Below are 21,381 nucleotides of genomic sequence, written 5' to 3'. Positions count from 1 at the left end.
CCGAACTTACTCCTTTGGTACCCGAAAAAACAATGAATCCCAACTCCAGTAAATCTGACCATACACCAGATATCTTTTGTAAATTCAGAAATTATTGGGATGTTCTTATTGCGAAAATGCAACAGGGCTATAATGGCAATAATTTAAACTCACATTTTGAATTTTTATATGAATTTAACAGGTTTTTACACAAGATCACAAAAATTAAAATCATAATGTTAATCCAAAATGACAAAATCAAAATAATAAATACATGCAATAATTTCTGAATTTACAGTTTTTAATGCCACAGTATGATGAAACTTCAATAGAAAAAAAGCCCAGACAAGTTGGATAGTCATTTCTATACCCTGAACACATTTTATCATACCTTATTGATAAATGAGAATGATAAGTTTGTACTAATGATAATCTGGTTTGGTTTTCTTATTCAGCAAATTACCTGTATACTGTAGTTTTCTCCTGGTGATAGACATAATGTCACATTGTTACCAGGCTGAAAGATAAAACATCCAAGGTATCATTATTCTGTTATACAGAGGAAAGCCGATACTTAAAAAGATATATATTTACTGTAGGCTAGACAATAAATCAATTGGTTTAATTGTGCCAATGAGTTCAGTCTGTGTCTGTTGATCTGTCATTCCAAACCATGTCAGTTACTGAATGCTCCTTTTTTTAGTATCTGTCCTACTAACCATGAAACTCGCAAGTTATTTTCTTTTGGAAAAGTTAATATTTATTGTCCACCTTCCAATAGATCCCTTAAGATATAGTTGTGAACCTGCCAATATTTATGTTGTTTTTCTTTCAAATATGAAAATCTGCATTTGATATCCAGTTTCCTGACAGAGAGAATCATAGATACTCCCACTTATGAAAAAAAATCTCAAAATTTCTCAAAACTTTCATCTCATTTATTAGTCTTTTAAAAACTGATGTGAAACGGGTATTATCTAACAACCTAATTACAAATCTCTGAGGAGTTAAAGGCAAAATTTAGCCCCAATCCAACATTTCCCCATTTCTTACCTGTTGCCATAATCATTCTTTTTGAAAGTGTTCTAATGTGTTCATATCCTACATATGCACAAAATATTTGCAACTGGACATAAACCACCACAAATATTGCCTGTATAAAGTCAAGATGATCAGGACCATGTGTTTTCTGTTGTTGTTTGTAGGTCTATTTGAAAGAATTTGAAAGAAGTCAGATATAACAGGTGGGTTTGACCTATGTTTGGTTATTCCTGTTATTATTTTAATGTCGAATTTACTGAAAATTTTCACCAGTATGAAGTTTGGATATTACATATCACATTCAATAGATTCAAATATCTTGGAAATTTGGAACCAAGGCTCAACTGGTATTTGTGAGGTGATGTCATCATATGATGTGCTATTTGGGTTGGTGTTTTTTTTGTTGTTTTTTTTTTTTTTTTGGGGGGGGGGGGGGGGGGGGGGGGCGACAAAAACAGCTCACTGTAAATACCAATAAAGATATGCAGAAAAGAAGTGTACAATTTATTGCTCCTGTTTTTTGTTAGAATAGAAATTAAAAAAAAAATGCTAACATTGAAATATATCTGCCTGTTTTTAATTTCAATGAAAAAAATGGCGATACTTAAACATGTATTCAAAGTTACTGAACCATGACTAAAGGTGCATGCCAATGATGACCATAAAACCTTCATTGAGATGTGCTAATTATAAAAATAACACAATTGCATACCAAATATAAAATCATTCTGAATACCAGTGTTTCTTTTCAAATAAGGGATATATAAATATATGTATTTATATATATCATGTACAAAAAAAAAAAGAAGAAATAAATCAAAATTAAAAAGCAATTGTTCAGAGAACAATTGAAGGTCTTTCCACCAGTTAATATCTATTTTGATATTAAAATATTAAAAATCAGTCTAAAATGTCAGTTCATATGGCTTTATGATATATAGATATAAATTTAAAGCAAAGGTCAAAATCTAGAACGTCAAATTAACCTATGACCTTGACCTCAATTTCAAGGTTACAAACTGAGGATCTCAAGTCAAAAGACCCTAGGTCTCTAATATGTATGGTTAGTAAGTTATATCACTTTACATATAATTTTAGATATGATAGGGGCGAAAACTCCCATTCATTGTCTACGCACCCTTTCAACTAAATTTATTAAGTTACGACATGTCGCAACTAACAATTTAGTCAAAATTATTTGTCGATATCTTATAAGGTTAATGAAAATGAGTGAAAATAAGCCAAATTCAAAAATTAGAATATGACCTTTGACCTTTGACCTTGACCTAATTTTCATTTTTTTGGACCAAGGACCTCAAATCAAAAGATCCTAGGTCTCTATCACTTATGGTTTACAAGATAGAAATGCATATCACTTATATCAAATGCATAAGGGGAAATAACTCTCATATGGAGCGTTCATATCGCTTCGGTCAAAATAGCACAAATCATGAGAGTGATATAACGAGCAATTTTGTAAAATAAATTTCTCGTAATCTTTTACGGTTGCGAAGGAGTCGAGGACACAAGGAAAACAGTGTTTGGGGAGATAACTCCTACAAAGAAAAGTATTCGGTTACGCAGGGTAAATTTCAAAAGCGCAAAAACTGTTCGATATCATATACTGATTATCTAAGCGACATTGAGAAACAAATGTTTAGCGCAAGAACAGAATTTGGCGGAAGAAAAAAAGAAAAAATAAGAAGAAATATAAATCAATTGCTTTAAAAAAGCAATTGTAGGCGGTCTTTCCCCCATTTAAAATTAATTGAATTTGGGGGGGGGGGGGGGGTTGTTTGTTTGTTTGTTTGTTTGTTTCTGTATGGGGTCTATATTATTGTTACCGGAGAAGTTTCATGTTTAGTTTGGAAAGTTTTTCTTTTATTTTAGGTACAGCGCGCGCGCCACATCACGTGACACGGGTTTATAATAACGAAAAGTTAGTCTTTTTATTTCTTTTTAGGTGGGGACTTTGAACAGACAACATGTATAGAGACGGAATAAACACAATGTAATTTCTTTTGTCATTGTAGGAAATTGACATTTGGATCACAGTTCACGGGCAGTGCATGTTTTGGATTTAATTGATCTGGTGTAACTTTAAAACACATTTATTGATTATTTTCTGATATTGTACATTTTTCAGCACCTGTTTGTAACACAGATTAGTATTTCAATCTCGGAGCGGACATTTTATTGTAGGTTTTTACTGAGATTTACGGACCTTGCAAGCGATTTTTACGGCATTGCCATTTCTTTTCTCTAGGAAAAGCTTTGAGAGATATCTGCACCAAGTTTTTTTATAAACTTTAAGTACATGTATGCCCTGCTGACTGCAAATTTTGAGGTCGATTGTACTTGTAGTTTCAGAGTACATGTTGATTTTTTTTCAGAAGTGACGCAAGAACAATATTAAATTTCAATTTTTCATGAAACATGATTGATTGATCATGATCATGATTGATTGATTACTTGATTGATTGATTGATTAGTTGGTTGGTTAGTTGGTTGATTAAACACGTTGGATAGGGTCAATTGAAACAGCGAAAAGGAAACAAAGAAGATCTTGGACCGTATATTAAACACATGAGACGGATACATGATTGATTGATCATGATCATGATTGATTGATTGATTGATTGATTGATTGATTAGTTGGTTGGTTGGTTGGTTGGTTGGTTAAACACGTTGGATAGGGTCAGTTGAAACAGCGAAAAAGAAACAAAGAAGATCTTGGACCGTGTAAGAAACACATGAGACGGATACATGATTGATTGATTGATTGATTGATCATGATCATGATTGATTATTGATTGATTGATTGATTAGTTGGTTGGTTGTTTGGTCAAACACGTTGGATAGGGTCAGTTGAAACAGCGAAAAAGAAACAAAGAAGATCTTGAACCCTATGATAAACACACGAGACGGAAACGTGATTGATTGATTGATCATGATAATTATTGGTTGATTGATCATGATCATGATTGATTGATTGATTGATTGGTTGGTTGGTTGGCAGGCAAACACACATAAAACTCTTCAAGTAGTGCCCCAAATCACATATGTACATGACCTTGACCTTTGACCTTGTGACCTTTGTCAAGGTCATTTCTTCACAATGTCATTGCAGAAGACCCTATGGGTCAAGGTCATTTTGTTTAAGAGTTTTGTCTAATAATGGCTTTATATAAACCATCAATGGGGATTATGTCCCTTACACAATGGTAAAACCAATATAGTCATAATGTAACAAAGTTGCCCCTTGAAGTCCTTAACATTTTTCACTGCTTAAATTTTCTGTATCTATAACCATTTAAGAATTATAGGGAAATCAAAGACATATGAAAATCTCAAATATGACCTTGACCTTTGACCTTGACCTAATTTTCATTTTTTTGGACCAAGGACCTCAAATCAAAAGATCATTAGGTGTCTAGCACTTATGGTTTACAAGATAGAAATGCATATCACTTATAACAAATGCATAAGGGGAAATAACTCTCATATGGAGCGTTCATATCGCTTCGGTCAAAATAGGACAAATCATGCGAAGGATATAACGAGTAATTTTGTAAAATAAATTTGTCATAATATTTTACGGTTGCGAAGGAGTTGCGCTAACAAGGAAAACAGTGTTTGGGGAGATAACTCCTACAAAGAAAAGTATTCGTTTACGCAGGGTAAATTTCAAAAGCGCATAAACTGTTCGATATCATATACCAAATATCTAAGCGACATATTGCGAAACAAATGTTTATCGCAAGAACAAAATTAGGCGGAAGAAAAAAAAAAAAAAAAAAATAATCAGAACAAATACAAAAGGCTTTCCACAGAAAAGTGGAAAGACCTAAAAACAATAAGGATTTTAGTGAAGTGCACATGCGAAGACAATCAATAGCAATTTGAAATTAGTAAATTGCATCACTTGACAGCAGGCCTTGTTTACATTACTAACAGTGAAGGCTTTAGTTTTATCTGCTGAGAACAGAGACAATGTCTAAATAAGGGATTAATATAAAGTCAAACACTGCAATAAATTGTTGATAATTCTCTGGTGGCCTTCATAACTAATTCTAAGGATTCTTGAAGTTCACAAAAATGTAGGTATATATTTTACGCAGCAAACAAATCAATTGTAAAACATTTATCTTTCCGCTGATCATAAAACGTGTTTTACCTTGAAATGGGAGAGGGCAGATGGATGTTTAACCTTCGTCTGATCATTTCCCTACCATGCATTTTTAATGATATTTGAAAATGAGCAAATATCTATTTTACAGTCTCATGTTAAACCAGTTCTTAATACCCAAATGGAAACTTCTACCATTAGACCACCTAGCTGTTATACATGGATTGGCTGTTTACTAAATGTCTACTTAATATCCGGTAGGAAATTTTACAAGCACATCGTAAACCAAACGGAATAAATGGTATAGAATATTTTCTTCCAACAGGAACAGGTATTATGGCAATGTTTATAACAAAGTTTCCAGTGGAACTTCTGTTAGGCGAAACAAATACACATTGACATTCTGTCTCTATGCTCACCAGTCTTTACGTTTACTATTAAATGGCATAGGCAGAGAAGCAGCAAGTACCAATTAAAATGTCCTTGGTTTGACCCAACAAAGGATTTAACACAGAACATTCATCAAGGCTATTGGTATATCTAATTATCTCTTCATCAAATGACATAATCATGCTAGCTATTGGTATTTTTGTGTCAATACACATATATTGTAACGAAATGTTGGTCCCTTGGAATGGAACTTGTTTCCCCTAAAATTGTGTGATGACATGTTTAAATCTTACTGATAATTGACTGTTCCTATTATATATTTGTACAACTATATTTAAACATTGTAAACTTTTTATTATTCTTGTCTGTTTTACAATCAGAACACCTGTGAATTGTTTACTTCAAACGACGTACAACGACGTCATTACCAATTTTGGTAGTCACTAGTTCCGGTTTTGGTAATTTAGGTATTTATGAAATGGCAAATGGTAAACAGTAAACCAAATCGGTAGATTGGTTTACCTATTGTTCAAATACGGCAGAGAATACGGATAAGACTTCGGTACAACTTTACCCTCGGCAAGTAACACACGCTAATTTCAAGATATTTAAATATACACGTACAGATATCATTTACCAAACCAAGTAGTAACCTAACAGCCAACACTATTACAATCAGGGGCGGATCCAGCCATTTTAAAAAGGGGGGGTTCCTAACCCAGGACAAAGGGGGGGGGTTCCAATTACATGTCCCGATTCAAATGCATTGATCGTCAAAAAAAAAGGGGGGTTCCAACCCCCGGAACCCCCCCCCCCTTCTGGATCCGCGCCTGACAATGTAGGAGGAGACTACTTCCGTATACTGTTGGTTTGTTAATTCCGTAACAAGTTGCATTTAGAAAATAACTTCTCGAGAGAAACTTTATCGTTTGGCATTGAATTTGATTTGCCATTTGCCGATTACCAAACTATAGCTAGAAAACTTTCAGGGTATATTTATCCGCTATTCATATTCTTTAATTATTTAAGGAGCCTGCTATCAGAGTAACTGACCTTACCAGGATAGCCAACCTTACCAGGGTGTAAACAGATAACCAGAGTACTACAAAACCATAGTACCACGCTACCAAAGAAGGGTCACCAGTTAAAACTTGTATTTTTTCTATACTCATAAAGTCTTACACAACACATTCTTATAGCAATGCACTTAGGGATAAACATTTAACACTAAGGCCTGACTGCTCAGTTTTCAATACAATATGACAGAGAAGATACTTTCCATCTAAAATATATGGAATGGGACGGCTATTGGATGTCTCAGTTAGTCACCTCTACCACAAAAGGATGCATAACTCTAACCTATTGCTAACACTAATTTATACCGTATTCCTGAACATAACTCTACTCTTAAATACAAAGTCTGATAAATTAAATCAAAAGCGTTTGTTATTCTTGTGTAATTTTTTTGTTTTGGTTCATTTGTATGTTTCAGAGTTAAGAGTAGCATTCATTTTGCTGAAATAGTACATATTATAGTTAAAGGGCCAGATGAAACCAGCTTTAGCTGTTGAAGTGCCAGACCAATTTTGGGCTGTTTTCTGTTTTTTTTTAGTCAGGTTGTTGTCTCTTTGACACATTCCATGTTTCTATTCTATATTCTATCATTATAATTTGTCTCTTAAATACTCATCAAAACGAAAATCTTCTGATTTACTCTCTTTGACTCGAATCTAGTCACTTATTTGCAAAGATGACATAACTCAGAAGTAAGATTAGATAATTATAGATTATTGTTGGTTATCTCAACGAGATTGATTTTCTGCTTGAGCTGGTACAGCGAAAGTGAGAAAAGCAATCGAGTTGAGATGACCAATGATAATCTGTTAAACTCTGTTTTACCTATGAAAACGATGTTAATTTCCTTGACAACGGCACGTGTTCCCTTAGTTTCTAGTGATAATTTTCTTATCACTCGACTCGGCTGAGAACGGAAATCATCAGTCAGCAATATCAAAGGAAAAATCGTAAAACATGGATAAAACACATTATAGTGTAACGTCACTGTATTTAGTGAACTTACATATTTAAATGATGCTTGTTGCACTTCTTTACTGTTCAGATTAATAAGACTGACAAGGTGACTGTAGGCCTTGGTAAATGGTGGATGTACAACTACTATAACACAATTAGTCACAGTGTCTGCTGTCTCTGTGAAGTAGATCTCTGGCTTCCAACTATAGTATGGTACTGAAATAACAAATCCAAGGAATATAGAATATACAAGCATTAGCCTTTCAAAAGGGCAACTGTCCATCCTTCAATTCTTAATCTTGACTCCTAGGAGTCGATAATAAAGAGTGCATTTTTTAAAACCAAAAATTTGTCATCGCTGACTACATTGTCTGTATTTGGATCACGCCTCTATTGTGCTCTTTCCAATAAAATATTGAATTGAATTAAATTGTTTAGTAAACGTTAAGTTGCTTGAAAAAAAATCATCATTTAATGAACTTTATCGACCCCCGCATAGAGAGACAGAAATAGATTACACACACTTACTGTTAACACACAGGTAAAAGTGCGGGAAATGAATAACCAGGACTTTGTGAAAACAACATGTGCTTGTAATTATTTTAACGTTTACATGTTTCAACGATAAATGATCGACGACTACGTGACTATTTTGCACATATTATTTATGTGAACGATGCCAATGTTGACCAAAAAATGTAAAAAACAAATTGATTAAACAACTATGCACGTAATGGTTTACATCATTTAGTTTAAACATATTTATTTATAGTTGATTGGGAAACAAGTTTTGCAACTTATATTAATCCCTTTCCACTTTGCGGGTGAGAGTGCTGCCTTGTAGCGGCATTAACCTGCTCTTTTTCGAAATCTGCAAGGGTGTCTTTAACATGCAAGAGATATGTCTCTCTCTTAACACGGGTCAGCCATTTATCATCCCCTTCCAATGGACTATCATCGTTTCCTCAAGACCATACTCACAAATGGTGTCAAGGGAGAGCAGAAAATTCAGTCCCTGAAATGTTCATCCTGGAACAGGAATCGAAACCAGAAACCTTTGTGTTTTAGGTTAGAAACAAATGTGCTCAAATAGTTATCAAAGGTACCAGGATTATAATTTAGTACGCCAGACAGGCCTTTCGTCTACATAAGACTCATCAGTGATACCCATATCAAAATATTTATTAAGCCAAACAAGTAAAAAGTTGAAGAGCATTGAGGATCCAAAATTCCAAAAAGTTGTGCCAAATACGGCTAAGGTAATCTATGCCTGGGATAAGAAAATTCTTAGTTTTTTTCCGAAAAATTCAAAGTTTTGTAAACAGGAAATTTGTATAAAATGACATTATTCATATTCATGTCACCCTCCTGGGCTGGTGATACCCTGTGGGACGAAACGTCCACCAGCAGTGGCATCGACCAAGTGGTGTAAATAGTTATCAAAGGTACCAGGATTATAATTTAGTACGCCAGATGGGCCTTTCGTCTACACAAGACTCATCAGTGATGCTCATATCAAAATATTTATTAAGCCAAGAGCATTGAGGATCCATAATTCCAAAATGTTGTGCCAAATACAGCTAAGGTAATCTATGCCTGGGATAAAAAAATCCTTAGTTTTTTCGAAAAAATTCAAAGTTTTGTAAACAGGAAAGGAGTAGGTTCAGTAAGACCCCTTTTTGGCCCCAAAATATAGCAGTTTTAGAAAATTGTGAAAATGTAATCTTTAATATATATTTTGGAAAGTAAAATGCTTCTGCTACATAAATATGAGTTGTTTTTTGACAATAAAATGCACAAATATCGCGTTCTAGCGTCATTAAGTCATGTTAAATTACTGAAATCTTCAAAAAAATTGCATTTTGGTTCATTTTTAGACGGTTTCCGTCTAAAATGAAAGTGGCCGCATTCGTGTTCATTCATAATATTGAAATGTAAGTTGTATTTGATGATAATACAAAACATATATAAAGGTTGAGGATGAACACGGATGCGGCCACTTTCATTTTTGACAAAAACCATCTGAAAAGTGACGTTTTTTTGCATATTTGATAGATTTTCATATTTAAGCTTGAATCAGAGCGTTTTTAATGACTAAATCAGTTAAAATCTTTCACATAAACTTATCGAATCAATTGAAATAGACACTTTAGTGTTTAAAAATTGTCCAAAAACTTTCGTTAGATGAATCTGAAATTTGAGGCCAAAATCGGCCCTTACCGGACCTACTCCTTTGTATAAAATGACCACATTATTGATATTCATGTCAACACCGAAATGTAGACTACTGGGCTGGTGATACCCTCTGGGATGAAACGTCCATCAGCAGTGGCATCGACCCAGTGGTGTTAATAGTTATCAACGGTACCAGGATTATAATTTAGTACGCCAGATGCGCGTTTCGTCTACATAAGACTCATCACAGACGCTCATATCAAAATATTTATTAAGCCAAACAAGTAAAAAGTTGAAGAGCATTGAGGATCCAAAATTCCAGGGATATGATAAGGAAACTGTTTTGTCCACTTTAATTAGAAAATCAAAAAGTTTAATAAGACTGCCTAAACTCATCTTTGGAAAACCATGAACTGTAATTTAAGAGAAAGAAAATCTTAATCAAAGCCTTAAATTAAATTTCAGGGCTTCCAAAAATATTTAAGCCAGCAGTACATTTTATATCTGATCCCGATTTTAATCCCTCATGACTAAGTCACAAAAGGCAATTATGGTAATCAGATGGCCATCCCAATGATTGACATTAGATTAAAACTAGATGTGTCAAAGTGACACGAATGGCCCTGTCCCAAAAAGTTGAAAATTCTGCAATTTCAATATAAACACATGTGGACACAAACGTGATGGTAGTCTCACATATCAAACATTAGCTCAAAATCTGGAGGCGTATAGAAAAAAAATCTGTATAACTGTGATTTTCAATAATTTATCAAAGTCCAAAGCCCGTAATTTCAGCAAAAATTAGCGGAGCAGAACTAAACTTTAACTTGACCTGTAACTCATCATGGTTAACTCACATACCAAAAATCAGCGCAATATCTGAAGGCGTTTAGAAAAAAAGACCGGCGTATTACGGTATAACTGTGATTTTCAACAATTTCTCAAAGTCCAAAGACCGTAATTTCGGCAAAAATTAGTGGAGCGAAACGAAACTTAAACTTGATCTGTAACTTATCATGGTTAATTCACATACCAAAAATCAGCCCAATATCTGAAGGTGTTTTGAAAAAAAGTCTGTATAACTGTGATTTTCAACAATTTTTCAAAGTCCAAAGCCTGTAATTTCTGCAAAAATTGGTAGAGCGGAACTAACCTTAAACATCATGGTTAACTCACTTACCAAAAAATCAGGCTGACAGCCCAATATCTGAAGGCGTTTAGAAAAAAACTCCATATAATGGTTTGTTGCGGAATGACGGAATGACGGAATTTTGGACAAGGGTAAAACTATATGGCACCAACAACTTCGTTGCCGGGCGATTAAAAACAGATATTAAACTTTACTTTGATACGATTTTGATGTTCTGGCGTAAAGTGTTAAATTGACAGTGCATCATTCGAAGTGTGCACATCAGAGTGCTCATATCTGCCTTAGACTCTTTATTTGTGCAAAATAACGTTGTCAAAAACTTTACTTTCGTTTTTAAAATCACATTTTCTTATACCGGATTGGTAAAACATGGACCAGAAATTGATACGTTAAATATGTGTACGTTTACAAATCACGACTGAGTGAAGAAGCTCTTTCCACTTTATTTCTTCAACAAAATACTTGAAATACGTTAGATACAGGTATCAATGATAATTTTAGCATTTTTTAAGAAATGTAGGATGCATAATTAAATTTCCCATCTGCGCACATGCGCACACATGTTCTAGTTCATACAACGTAGTTCTGACGATTTTTCATTTAAAACTTTTTTTTTTAACTTTTTCATCAAAACATGTTTATAAACATATTTTCTTATAATTTTAATCTTTTGGACTAAATCAATTAGATACAAACTGCTGAAATGTACAAAATAACTTTGAAAAGACCGATCAATTTATACGATGTCCCGTACTGAAAATAGTTTACCTGTCACCTGAACAGGTAGATTTCAACTGTCCAACAACTAATAAGCCTTGATTAAAATTAGAAAGTATTGAAGAAGGGGTTGTTTTGATAGTAATTAATCATCATGTCACTTTTATGACCGGAAATGTGTGGCTGTTAAACGCAAAAGTTTGGTCAAAAAGATCGTGAATTATGTTAAAATGACCGTCTCTTAAGAAATCCTTGAAAACTAAAAAGTAGATTACCGATTCATACTTTGCCCAGCCGGACTTTTTCCGGACATTATACAATTGTACGGAATATATGACCCTTTTGGAAGCCTTTGATTCAAAGGAATATAATTTACAATTGTTGTATTGAATTGTAGAATATAAATAAGTCTGAAGGTCATGATGAACTATATCAAACTATGTTAACACATCAATTTTGGTCACAGTGACCTAGTTATAAACAATGATAACATATGGATATTATTAATCAATTCTGACATGATTACCCAGTCAAAGAATGCCACAAGCTTCTACCTAATCAAATATAATAAAGAATATATACAACAGAAAAATAACGAGCTGTCCTTCGGTTGTTACTAAATAAAGCACAGCCACTGAGATCCATATAAGAAGTCTGTATATCTATCTATGTTGACAGTAATGACATCTATTGATTATTTCAAGTAAGATGATGGTTGGAAAGGTTGATCTAACCTTCTACGTTCTTCTCCCGAACAATTACCAAGTTATATCATAACTTTGATATGAGAGGACATTCACCATGTACTAATTAAGTAGGGGGGAAGGACTAGCAATATGGCAGTCAATACTTATAAATGGTATCTTGAATCTTGATATATTAAATACATTGAAATAGAGTACTGTTTAATTTCAACACCATTGGTATTATAAAATGTAATTTGTAACAACTGTTCCAATAAAACATAGATTTAACATAGGGAAGACACTTTTAAATGCTGCGTAACCATCTATATAAATGTTATTTTGTATAAAGAAAATTTACTGACTTTTTCACTGATATAGTGAACCCAACCATAATTAAGGTTTCAAACTGTTCCCCTGGGTAAAAACAAAAGATTCTGGTTTTAATAAATTCAAAGATTATATCTTAAAATATGCAGGTCATTTTTATCTGGATGGAGTTGAAGTGAAATATAAATTGGTTGATCTTAATTCCATATGGAATTACAACCTTGAAAGTTAATGGATTTAGTCTATTTTAGTAAAAAAGCTCTACAAAAACAGTATCCCAATATTTCTTATTTATTAGATTAAAGCTTCCTATTCATCTCTGATTTCAAAAAAACATTATCAAATGAAGACAGCCGCAAGTATAAGTTTTATATCACTGTGACATACATCTGAAGGTTGTAAAACCGAAGCTAATCAATAAATTGCACAAACTAAAGAAAAACAATGGGAAAAGAAATGGTCTAATTGATTATTATTAGAAAAAGGAGAAATGGCTGTCACTTTTACAGATGATAAATATATATCCAATTACTTCTATGACGTATGCCATCTTTCACCCTATAGCGTAACACTACAGAAGCCATTGTCTCATAGATAAATTTGTTGTTGTAATATCCGTTAGATTAAAAAATAACAAAACACAAGATAGCCGTAGAAAGAAATAATTTCTCCAATTCCCCTTTTGTACAGATTTAGAAACCTCCCTACATGTATATAGCAATGTGAAACCGTAAAAAATATTATGTAAAAAAACCTGATTCTAAAAATTTAGCAATGAAGTTTCTAGGAAGCAGATTTTTTAAAACTGCATGACCTATCAGATTCAAAGATTGCCTAAAAAAACTTTTTTCATTTAACTGAAACCAAACGAGGATAAGACTGTTCTAAACAAAGGATTCCTATATTCCCAGTAGGGACAGGGTTGGCAAAAACCCGGGTTTTATTATTATTGCCCAGCCCAGTGGGTAATACTGGGAAAACCCGGGTTTTACTGGGTTTTAATGGGTAATACTGGGCAATACTGGGTAATATATAATACTGGCCTGAATTTTATAGAGAATTCAGTGATCAAACTCAAATGCAATACATTTAAGATATTTATAAACACATTTTGATTTATAAAACAAGTTTACTTGTTTGAGAGTCTGATAATACAAGTGTATACATTTGAAAAAGTACTATTCTAGCAACTATGAGACAACTACAATGTAAACATGTAGACACACATTACACAAATATTAAGGAAAAAGGCCTTTCTCAATAATTTTCCTAAAAGTTTATTAAATCACCCTCCCGTCTAGATTGGTCAAACTGTTAACATAAATTCAAAGAATTCATTTTTCAAATGTATATATCTTACATTAAGAATGAACAAGAAAATGTAAGAAAAATTACTTTTGCCTTTATATGTACATCACTAATTAATAAGTAATTATTCAGATTAGGACACAAATATGTTTATATAACAATATTCAGTCTTTTCCTTTCTATAAGAGTTAATGACTTGACCCTGTAGGGTGTTTATTTAGCAATATGATTGCATAGAAATTTAAATTTTATAATTCACATAAACACTGCTATAAAATGCATTTTTTAAAGTTTGGATTATTGAAACAATACATGGAAATTAACAAGGTATCCTAAAATGTTCAAATTGTGTATTCTGTCTACATGTAGAAGTAGTGGGAGAAAAACATGAAATTGAATTTTTAATCTTCTTGAAATGACTCTCAATGGTTATCTGTATAAAATGTATATATTTAGCTATGATACTATGAAACTACAACAAGTCTTTACTATTTTGTGTTGAAATAAGCTTAAAAAATCATATTGCCCAGTATTACAGATTTCTGGGAGTATTGCCCAGCCCGGGAAAACCCGGGAATTCCCGCCTGGGTTTTCCCGGGCGGGTAATACTTTGCCAACCCTGAGTAGGGACCTTCTGAACAAAGGATTCCTATATTCCCAGTAGGGACTTTCTGAAAAATGTGGAATGTTAAAATGTTAAAATATGATATACCTGTTCCTTTTATATCAACACTTTGTTTAACCACTTTCCATCCTTTATGAGGTCTAGGTATACTGGATACAGAGAGAGTAACTCGAGCTGGATACTGGGATTTTACACAGTTAAACTGAAATACAGATTCCTGAAAAATAAAATGAAAATAATGTATGATAAAATAAGTTGTAGAATGAAATACTTAAAGTAAATTTAAAAATAAATTTAAAAACGAGAGTGTGTCAATAGTACACGGATGACCCACTCGCACTATCATTTTCTATGTTCAGTGGACCGTGAAATTGGGGTCAAAACTCCAATTTTGCATTAAAAATTAGAAAGATCATAACATAAGGAACATGTGTACTAAGTTTCAAGTTGATTGGTCTTCAACTTCATGGACACACAGACAAGAAAACGTAATGCCCATAAATGGGGCATAAAAATTAGTAATAAATACACCTCTACAATGAGGACTATTTTTGCAGACTTCAAAAATCATATTCTGTGACTACTTGTTTGAAGTGATTTGAACTGTATGTTCAACACTAGGTCACCAAGGTTCTTCATTAAGACTTTAAATGGCTTTCCTTTCAGCTTTATCATTAAGATTTTTTTTTCTCTGGCATTTAACATTTTAATGGATGTGAACTTTATTCATATTTTTTAACGATTTCAAAAAGCCCACATTTATGCAGATAAAAGATGACATATTGATTGAAGCTTCAGTATTATATCGGAAGAAATAATACCAAAGACATTTATCCTAATTTTGATTATATATTCATTATGAGTCAGTATTTATTGAATAATATATCTGATATTAAAACACAGCAATGATTTTTTAATTTATTAATTTACATGCCATGTTCAGTATTCATTCAAAATTTCAACCTCACTCTATGCTATTAGCAGAAATCAATAAAATTTAATACAAGATATTGTATAATGGATTTTTTCTTCAACTTAAAAAAAAAAAAAATCTCTTCAAAACCTATTCATCATGTCCTTTTTCCATCAAACAGGTACTGACAAAATAACCATTAATGTTTACCAAGAACTAAGGCCTTCCATTATAAAAGAAAAAGAATTATTTTTTTTATCACTTTTCATTTAGAAACTCTGTTTTTGAATTAAGTGTATGAACTTAATAACAAGTATTCTGAGAAGAGAAATAAGTGCTACAACTTATGGTGATCTCTTTGAACCCATCTAAAAGATGCCAGACGACAGTAAAATATTCTACTTTTGTTAAAAAGGAAATTTACTATCTAAAGTAACTAGTCATTTTTTTAAGCAGGCGCTGAACCATGAAAATGAGGTCACAGACAATGATGATTGAATGAACATATGGCAGGTGGGAACTTCGTTACATACGGCATCACAAAGATTCTAGGACTTCCAACCTCTGAAAGGCCCAAGAACACAGGTTTTTCTCTCATAGAATAAGTATCCACCACCAAAGTTATAACAGAAGTGAACAAATTAATTGACATATTTTTTGAAAGACAGTGATATTGTTGGCTTATTTACATTAAATTTTAATTTGGGGACATTTCAGAGTCAGGCAAATACTATGAGCATTTACTGCTCATATTTTGAAAGATATAAATAAGATATCTATTTATAGCTATCGTACGTAAGCATGTGGAGATTCTGTCCATGAGCTGTTGGTAAAATTTAAGTAGAAACACCATGGACTTCCTGCAACAAATGTTCCCCTCACGTCTTCAAATGTTGTTATTCTTAAAAGAAATCCTTTCAAGGAGTGGATGGAAGCTGAAATAAAAAAGATCATGTTTTATTTGGCTTTTCTAAATTTTTGTGAAATAAATATTTATTATTTCTGTGTGATATTCACAACAGTAAAAAGTATAATATAGAAGCGGTGGTTAAGTTTTATCGTCCAGTTAATTCACATGACCCTGATGTCTGAATACTCAATATAATAAAACCCGATTGACCTTGTAGTATTATCTTGCAGCATCTGATTCAATCAATTAAATTCTATCCAAATGTTTTATGTTTTATTTTCTACTTGAAATTGATGATGACATAATTTTTTCCTCAATAAATTGCATTCTGCTGTCAAGTTAAACAACCATAAATATGCTTTTATCATTATAACTCAGACATCATGTATGGCAATATTGAAAAAAAAACAAAATCTGATTCAGCAGATAAGATTTTTTAGGAAAAAAATCATCAGAGGGTTGAAAACATCATTATGTAAAGATTAAAAGTAAAAACTTGTAAGTGTATCTGATCGTAGAAGAAATGTTCCACCTGATTTCATTTACACCCACTATGCACATTTTGTTTACTAGATATCACTTATATTTAGCAATGGTTATGTGCATGTTTTGACATGAAGATTCCTAAAGATCAGTCTGAATAAAAAAAAAAAAAAAATAAATAAAAAAAATACATATATAGCCATGATACTTGCAGAAAAGACTTTAAAAACACTTTTGTAATTCAAATTTATGCAATACACCAAATAGAAATGACAGAATGCTTAAATATCCTAGAAACAGACCAAACCATGAAAGCTTAATAAACCAATAAGATATGAAAATGAGGTCATTTTCAGATGATGCATGCCAGACAGAAATGTACAACTTCATCTGAAATAATCTTCTAACATTTCAAAATCAACACAAATCAACACTTGAAAGAAAAGAAAAACAAACACAATAAAAAATTCAAAATACATACACTGAGTGATATCTACTAAGAAAAAATAAACAAACAAATAAACAAACAAATAAATAAATAAGATAAAATGAAAAATAAAAAAAACCCCTGACAAATGACAAAAATATCCCAAACTAACAAAGCCAAAGACAGGAGTGTTTGAATAAAACATTTGAAACAGAAGAATTACAAATACAACTCAAAGATAGTGAGTAACAGACTTAATCAGGAGAACTTAACATTGACCAATGAACCATGAAAACAAGGCCAAGTCAGATGAACCCACCTAGACAGACATGTGAACCTTACAATCAGGGAGAACTTTTTTTATTAAAAATTAATCATATAGTGCATTTAAGTATCTAAATTCTGTTTTTCAGTACTGTAGTTTACCTAAATTGCATTTTTCATTTTCTAAAATTCCTTAACAATCTGTCTGAAACCTGCTGAGGAAACCTTGCAGCTGACATCAATTTCAAAATCTCATATATTTTTTCATATTTTAACCAATAAATATTAACTTCCTTCTTATGAAAGATATATATATCTAAAGATAGAGCCATAATTTTGAAACCTTATAAAGCCAGTTGCATTCGTAGCTATGTATCATCTGAGATACATTATCGTCTTATTAAAACATATTACATATCTATTGTATTTCTGATCAATGTCTTTTCAAAGAAGAATTATTTAGGTATATATTTGTTGTATGTTAAATTAGTTTATACTTCAGGCAACACTTGTTACATTTTTTAACTTCCTCCTTTTGGATCAGATGTCTATGAATGATGGTTATCAACCTAGTATTTCATTACAAAGATTAGTACAGAAAGACCAATTTGATAAAAAAAATCCCTAGAACAACTGACCCAGTGAAACATCCCTAGAACAACAGACCCAGTGACAAATCCCTAGAACAACAGACCCAGTGACACATCCCTAGAACAACTGACCCAAAGACACATGCCTAGAACAACTGACCCAGTGACACATGTCTAGAACAACTGACCCAAAGACACATCCCTAGAACAACTGACCCAGTGACACATGCCTAGAACAACAGATCCAGTGACACATGCCTAGAACAACTGACCCAGTGACACATGTCTAGAACAACTAACCCAGTGACACATCCCTAGAACAACTGACCCAGTGACACATGCCTAGAACAACTGACCCAGTGACACATGCCTAGAACGACTGACCCAGTGACACATGCCTAGAACGACTGACCCAGTGACACATCCCTAGAACAACTGACCCAGTGACACATGTCTAGAACAACTGACCCAGTGACACATGCCTAGAACAACTGACCCAGTGACACATGTCTAGAACAACTGACCCAAAGACACATCCCTAGAACAACTGACCCAGTGACACATGCCTAGAACAACAGACCCAGTGACACATGCCTAGAACAACTGACCCAGCGACACATGTCTAGAACAACTAACCCAGTGACACATCCCTAGAAAAACAGACCCAGTGACACATCCCTAGAACGACTGACCCAGTGACACATGCCTAGAACAACTGACCCAGTGACACATGCCTAGACGACTGACCCAGTAACACATGCCTAGAACAACTGACCCAAAGACACATGCCTAGAACAACTGACCCAGTGACACATGTCTAGAACAACTAACCCAGTGGCACATGCCTAGAACGACTGACCCAGTGACACATGCCTAGAACAACTAACCCAGTGACACATCCCTAGAAAAACAGACCCAGTGACACATCCCTATAACAACTGACCCAGTGACACATGCCTAGAATGACTGACCCAGTGACACATGCCTAGAACAACAGACCCAGTGACACATGCCTAGAACAACTGACCCAAAGACACATGCCTAGAACAACTGACCCAGTGACACATCCCTAGAACAACTGACCCAGTGACACATGCCTAGAACAACTGACCCAAAGACACATGCCTAGAACAACTGACCAGTGACACATGTCTAGAACAACTGACCCAAAGACACATCCCTAGAACAACTGACCCAGTGACACATGCCTAGAACAACAGACCCAGTGACACATGTCTAGAACAACTGACCCAAAGACACATCCCTAGAACAACTGACCCAGTGACACATGCCTAGAACAACAGACCCAGTGACACATGCCTAGAACAACTGACCCAAAGACACATGCCTAGAACAACTGACCCAGCGACACATGTCTTGAACAACTAACCCAGTGACACATCCCTAGAAAAACAGACCCAGTGACACATCCCTAGAACGACTGACCCAGTGACACATGCCTAGAACTACTGACCCAGTGACACATGCCTAGAACGACTGACCCAGTGACACATCCCTATAACAACTGACCCAGTGACACATCCCTAGAACAACTGACCCAGTGACACATGCCTAGAACAACTGACCTAGTGACACATGCCTAATCTGTCTTTTTAATATAATTGTACTGGCAGCATTTTTTTTGTCAATGAATGAAACAGTTCATGATGTAATGGTAATGACAGCAATTTTTTTTTTGTCAATGAAAAAAAACCAGTTCATAAATGTTTTGGTATCAACAGCAATTTTTTGTATCAATATTTAAAACAGGACATGAATGTAATGGAAGTGGCAGCAGAAATCTGTAGAGCAATTTATAATTTTAGTGTCAATTAAATAGAGGGAGTACGCTCCAAGTATTCATTATGTTGTTGTTGTACCCCTATTTGTGTCATTTTTACCTACCCGGTATTGTGTTTGTTTTGTTAACACATTGTTGTCAATATAATTGGTTTTGATGCAACTGTCTTACAAGTGAGAGGTTTAGCTAGCTTTAAACTCAGGTTTAATCCACCATTTTCTACATAGGAAAATGCCTGTACAAAGTCAGGAATATGACAGTTGTTATTCATTCGTTTGATGTGTTTGCGCTTTTCATTTTGCCATTTGATTATGGACTTCATGTTTTGAATTTTCCTCAGAGTTCAGTATTTTTGTGATTTTACTTTTTTGTATGTCAACATCTTTATTTGAGACTAGATTAAAATAAGCCATGTTGCTTGATTCTGGATCCTATTGTTTACAAAGTATAAAAAAATATACAGCATGATTTGATTTATTGAATAAGATATTGTTTAAACCCACTCGAGTGTCTAGATCATAGATGACCAATATTAACTTAATACTCCATGTTTTCTGTGTAATAATCATCAAGGTCACAAGATAAATTAACCAACATCCAAGAAAACTGTTAATTCTTAATTACAGAGTAAAGTTTAAAGATTAGGTAATACTTCATGTGCAAGGCTTGAAAAATAATTGGACTTGAAAGGATATGAATATACAGCTGTTCACTTCTATATCATTTGGTCTCTGATAGAGAGTTGTCTCATTGGCAATCAAACCACATCTTCTTATTTTCATGATGAAATTTATTATGCCCAAATCTTCACACCTCAAAATGTAGATAGACATTGATTTCTGAAACTCCTTTTTTTTTTTAATTGAAAATATGACCCTACTGGTGTGCTTATATATCTGCTTGATCACTTCCATCTCTTTGAATCAGAATTCCTTATAATAATAGGATTTATTGTCTTTTATTAAACTACCAAAGGTATTCATATTTCAACATTACTATTATATGCATACAGGTATCGCATCTCAAATTTATTCGTTCATAGTGTGTTAATTTACCGTTTTTGATTGAGTTAAGCCTTCTAATTGATATTTTATCATGTGTTTTTCTATGTTGTGATGTTATACTATTGTCTCAGTAAAAGGGAGAAGGTTTGGTACCATTAAAACATTTAATCCCGCTGCAAATGTTTGCACCTGTTCTAAGTCAGGAATCTGATGTACAGTAGTTGTTGTATGTTTATGTGATTTATACATGTTTCTCGTTTTTTATATAGATAAGATCGTTGGTTTTCCTGTTTGAATGGTTTTACACTTGTAATTTTGGGGCCCTTTATAGCTTGTTGTTCGGTGTGAGCCAATGCTCCGTGTTGAAGGCTGTACCTTGACCTATAATGGTTTACTTTTATAAATTGTTATTTGGATGGTGAGTTGTCTCA

General features: G+C 33.5%; 1 protein-coding gene across 4 annotated transcripts in view; it reads right to left on the bottom strand.

Moving 5' to 3' along the window:
- The window catches only part of LOC139512522 (uncharacterized), a 99,211-nt gene that overhangs the window by 19,152 nt on the left and 58,678 nt on the right, over positions 1 to 21,381 (bottom strand). For all 4 annotated transcript variants that reach the window (XM_071300223.1, XM_071300212.1, XM_071300202.1 and 1 more), the window contains 4 exons: positions 16,267 to 16,406; positions 14,646 to 14,775; positions 7,620 to 7,786; positions 443 to 496 (listed from right to left, as the gene is read on the bottom strand). In XM_071300223.1, the coding sequence (XP_071156324.1) occupies positions 443 to 496; positions 7,620 to 7,786; positions 14,646 to 14,775; positions 16,267 to 16,406 (491 nt within the window). The remainder of the gene's footprint in view (positions 1 to 442; positions 497 to 7,619; positions 7,787 to 14,645; positions 14,776 to 16,266; positions 16,407 to 21,381) is intronic.

Source organism: Mytilus edulis, chromosome 1, assembly GCF_963676685.1.
Source record: "Mytilus edulis chromosome 1, xbMytEdul2.2, whole genome shotgun sequence".
Classification (NCBI taxonomy): domain Eukaryota; kingdom Metazoa; phylum Mollusca; class Bivalvia; order Mytilida; family Mytilidae; genus Mytilus; species Mytilus edulis.
Note: the sequence above shows the minus strand (reverse complement) of the source record. Positions and strands in the feature narration are given on the sequence as shown.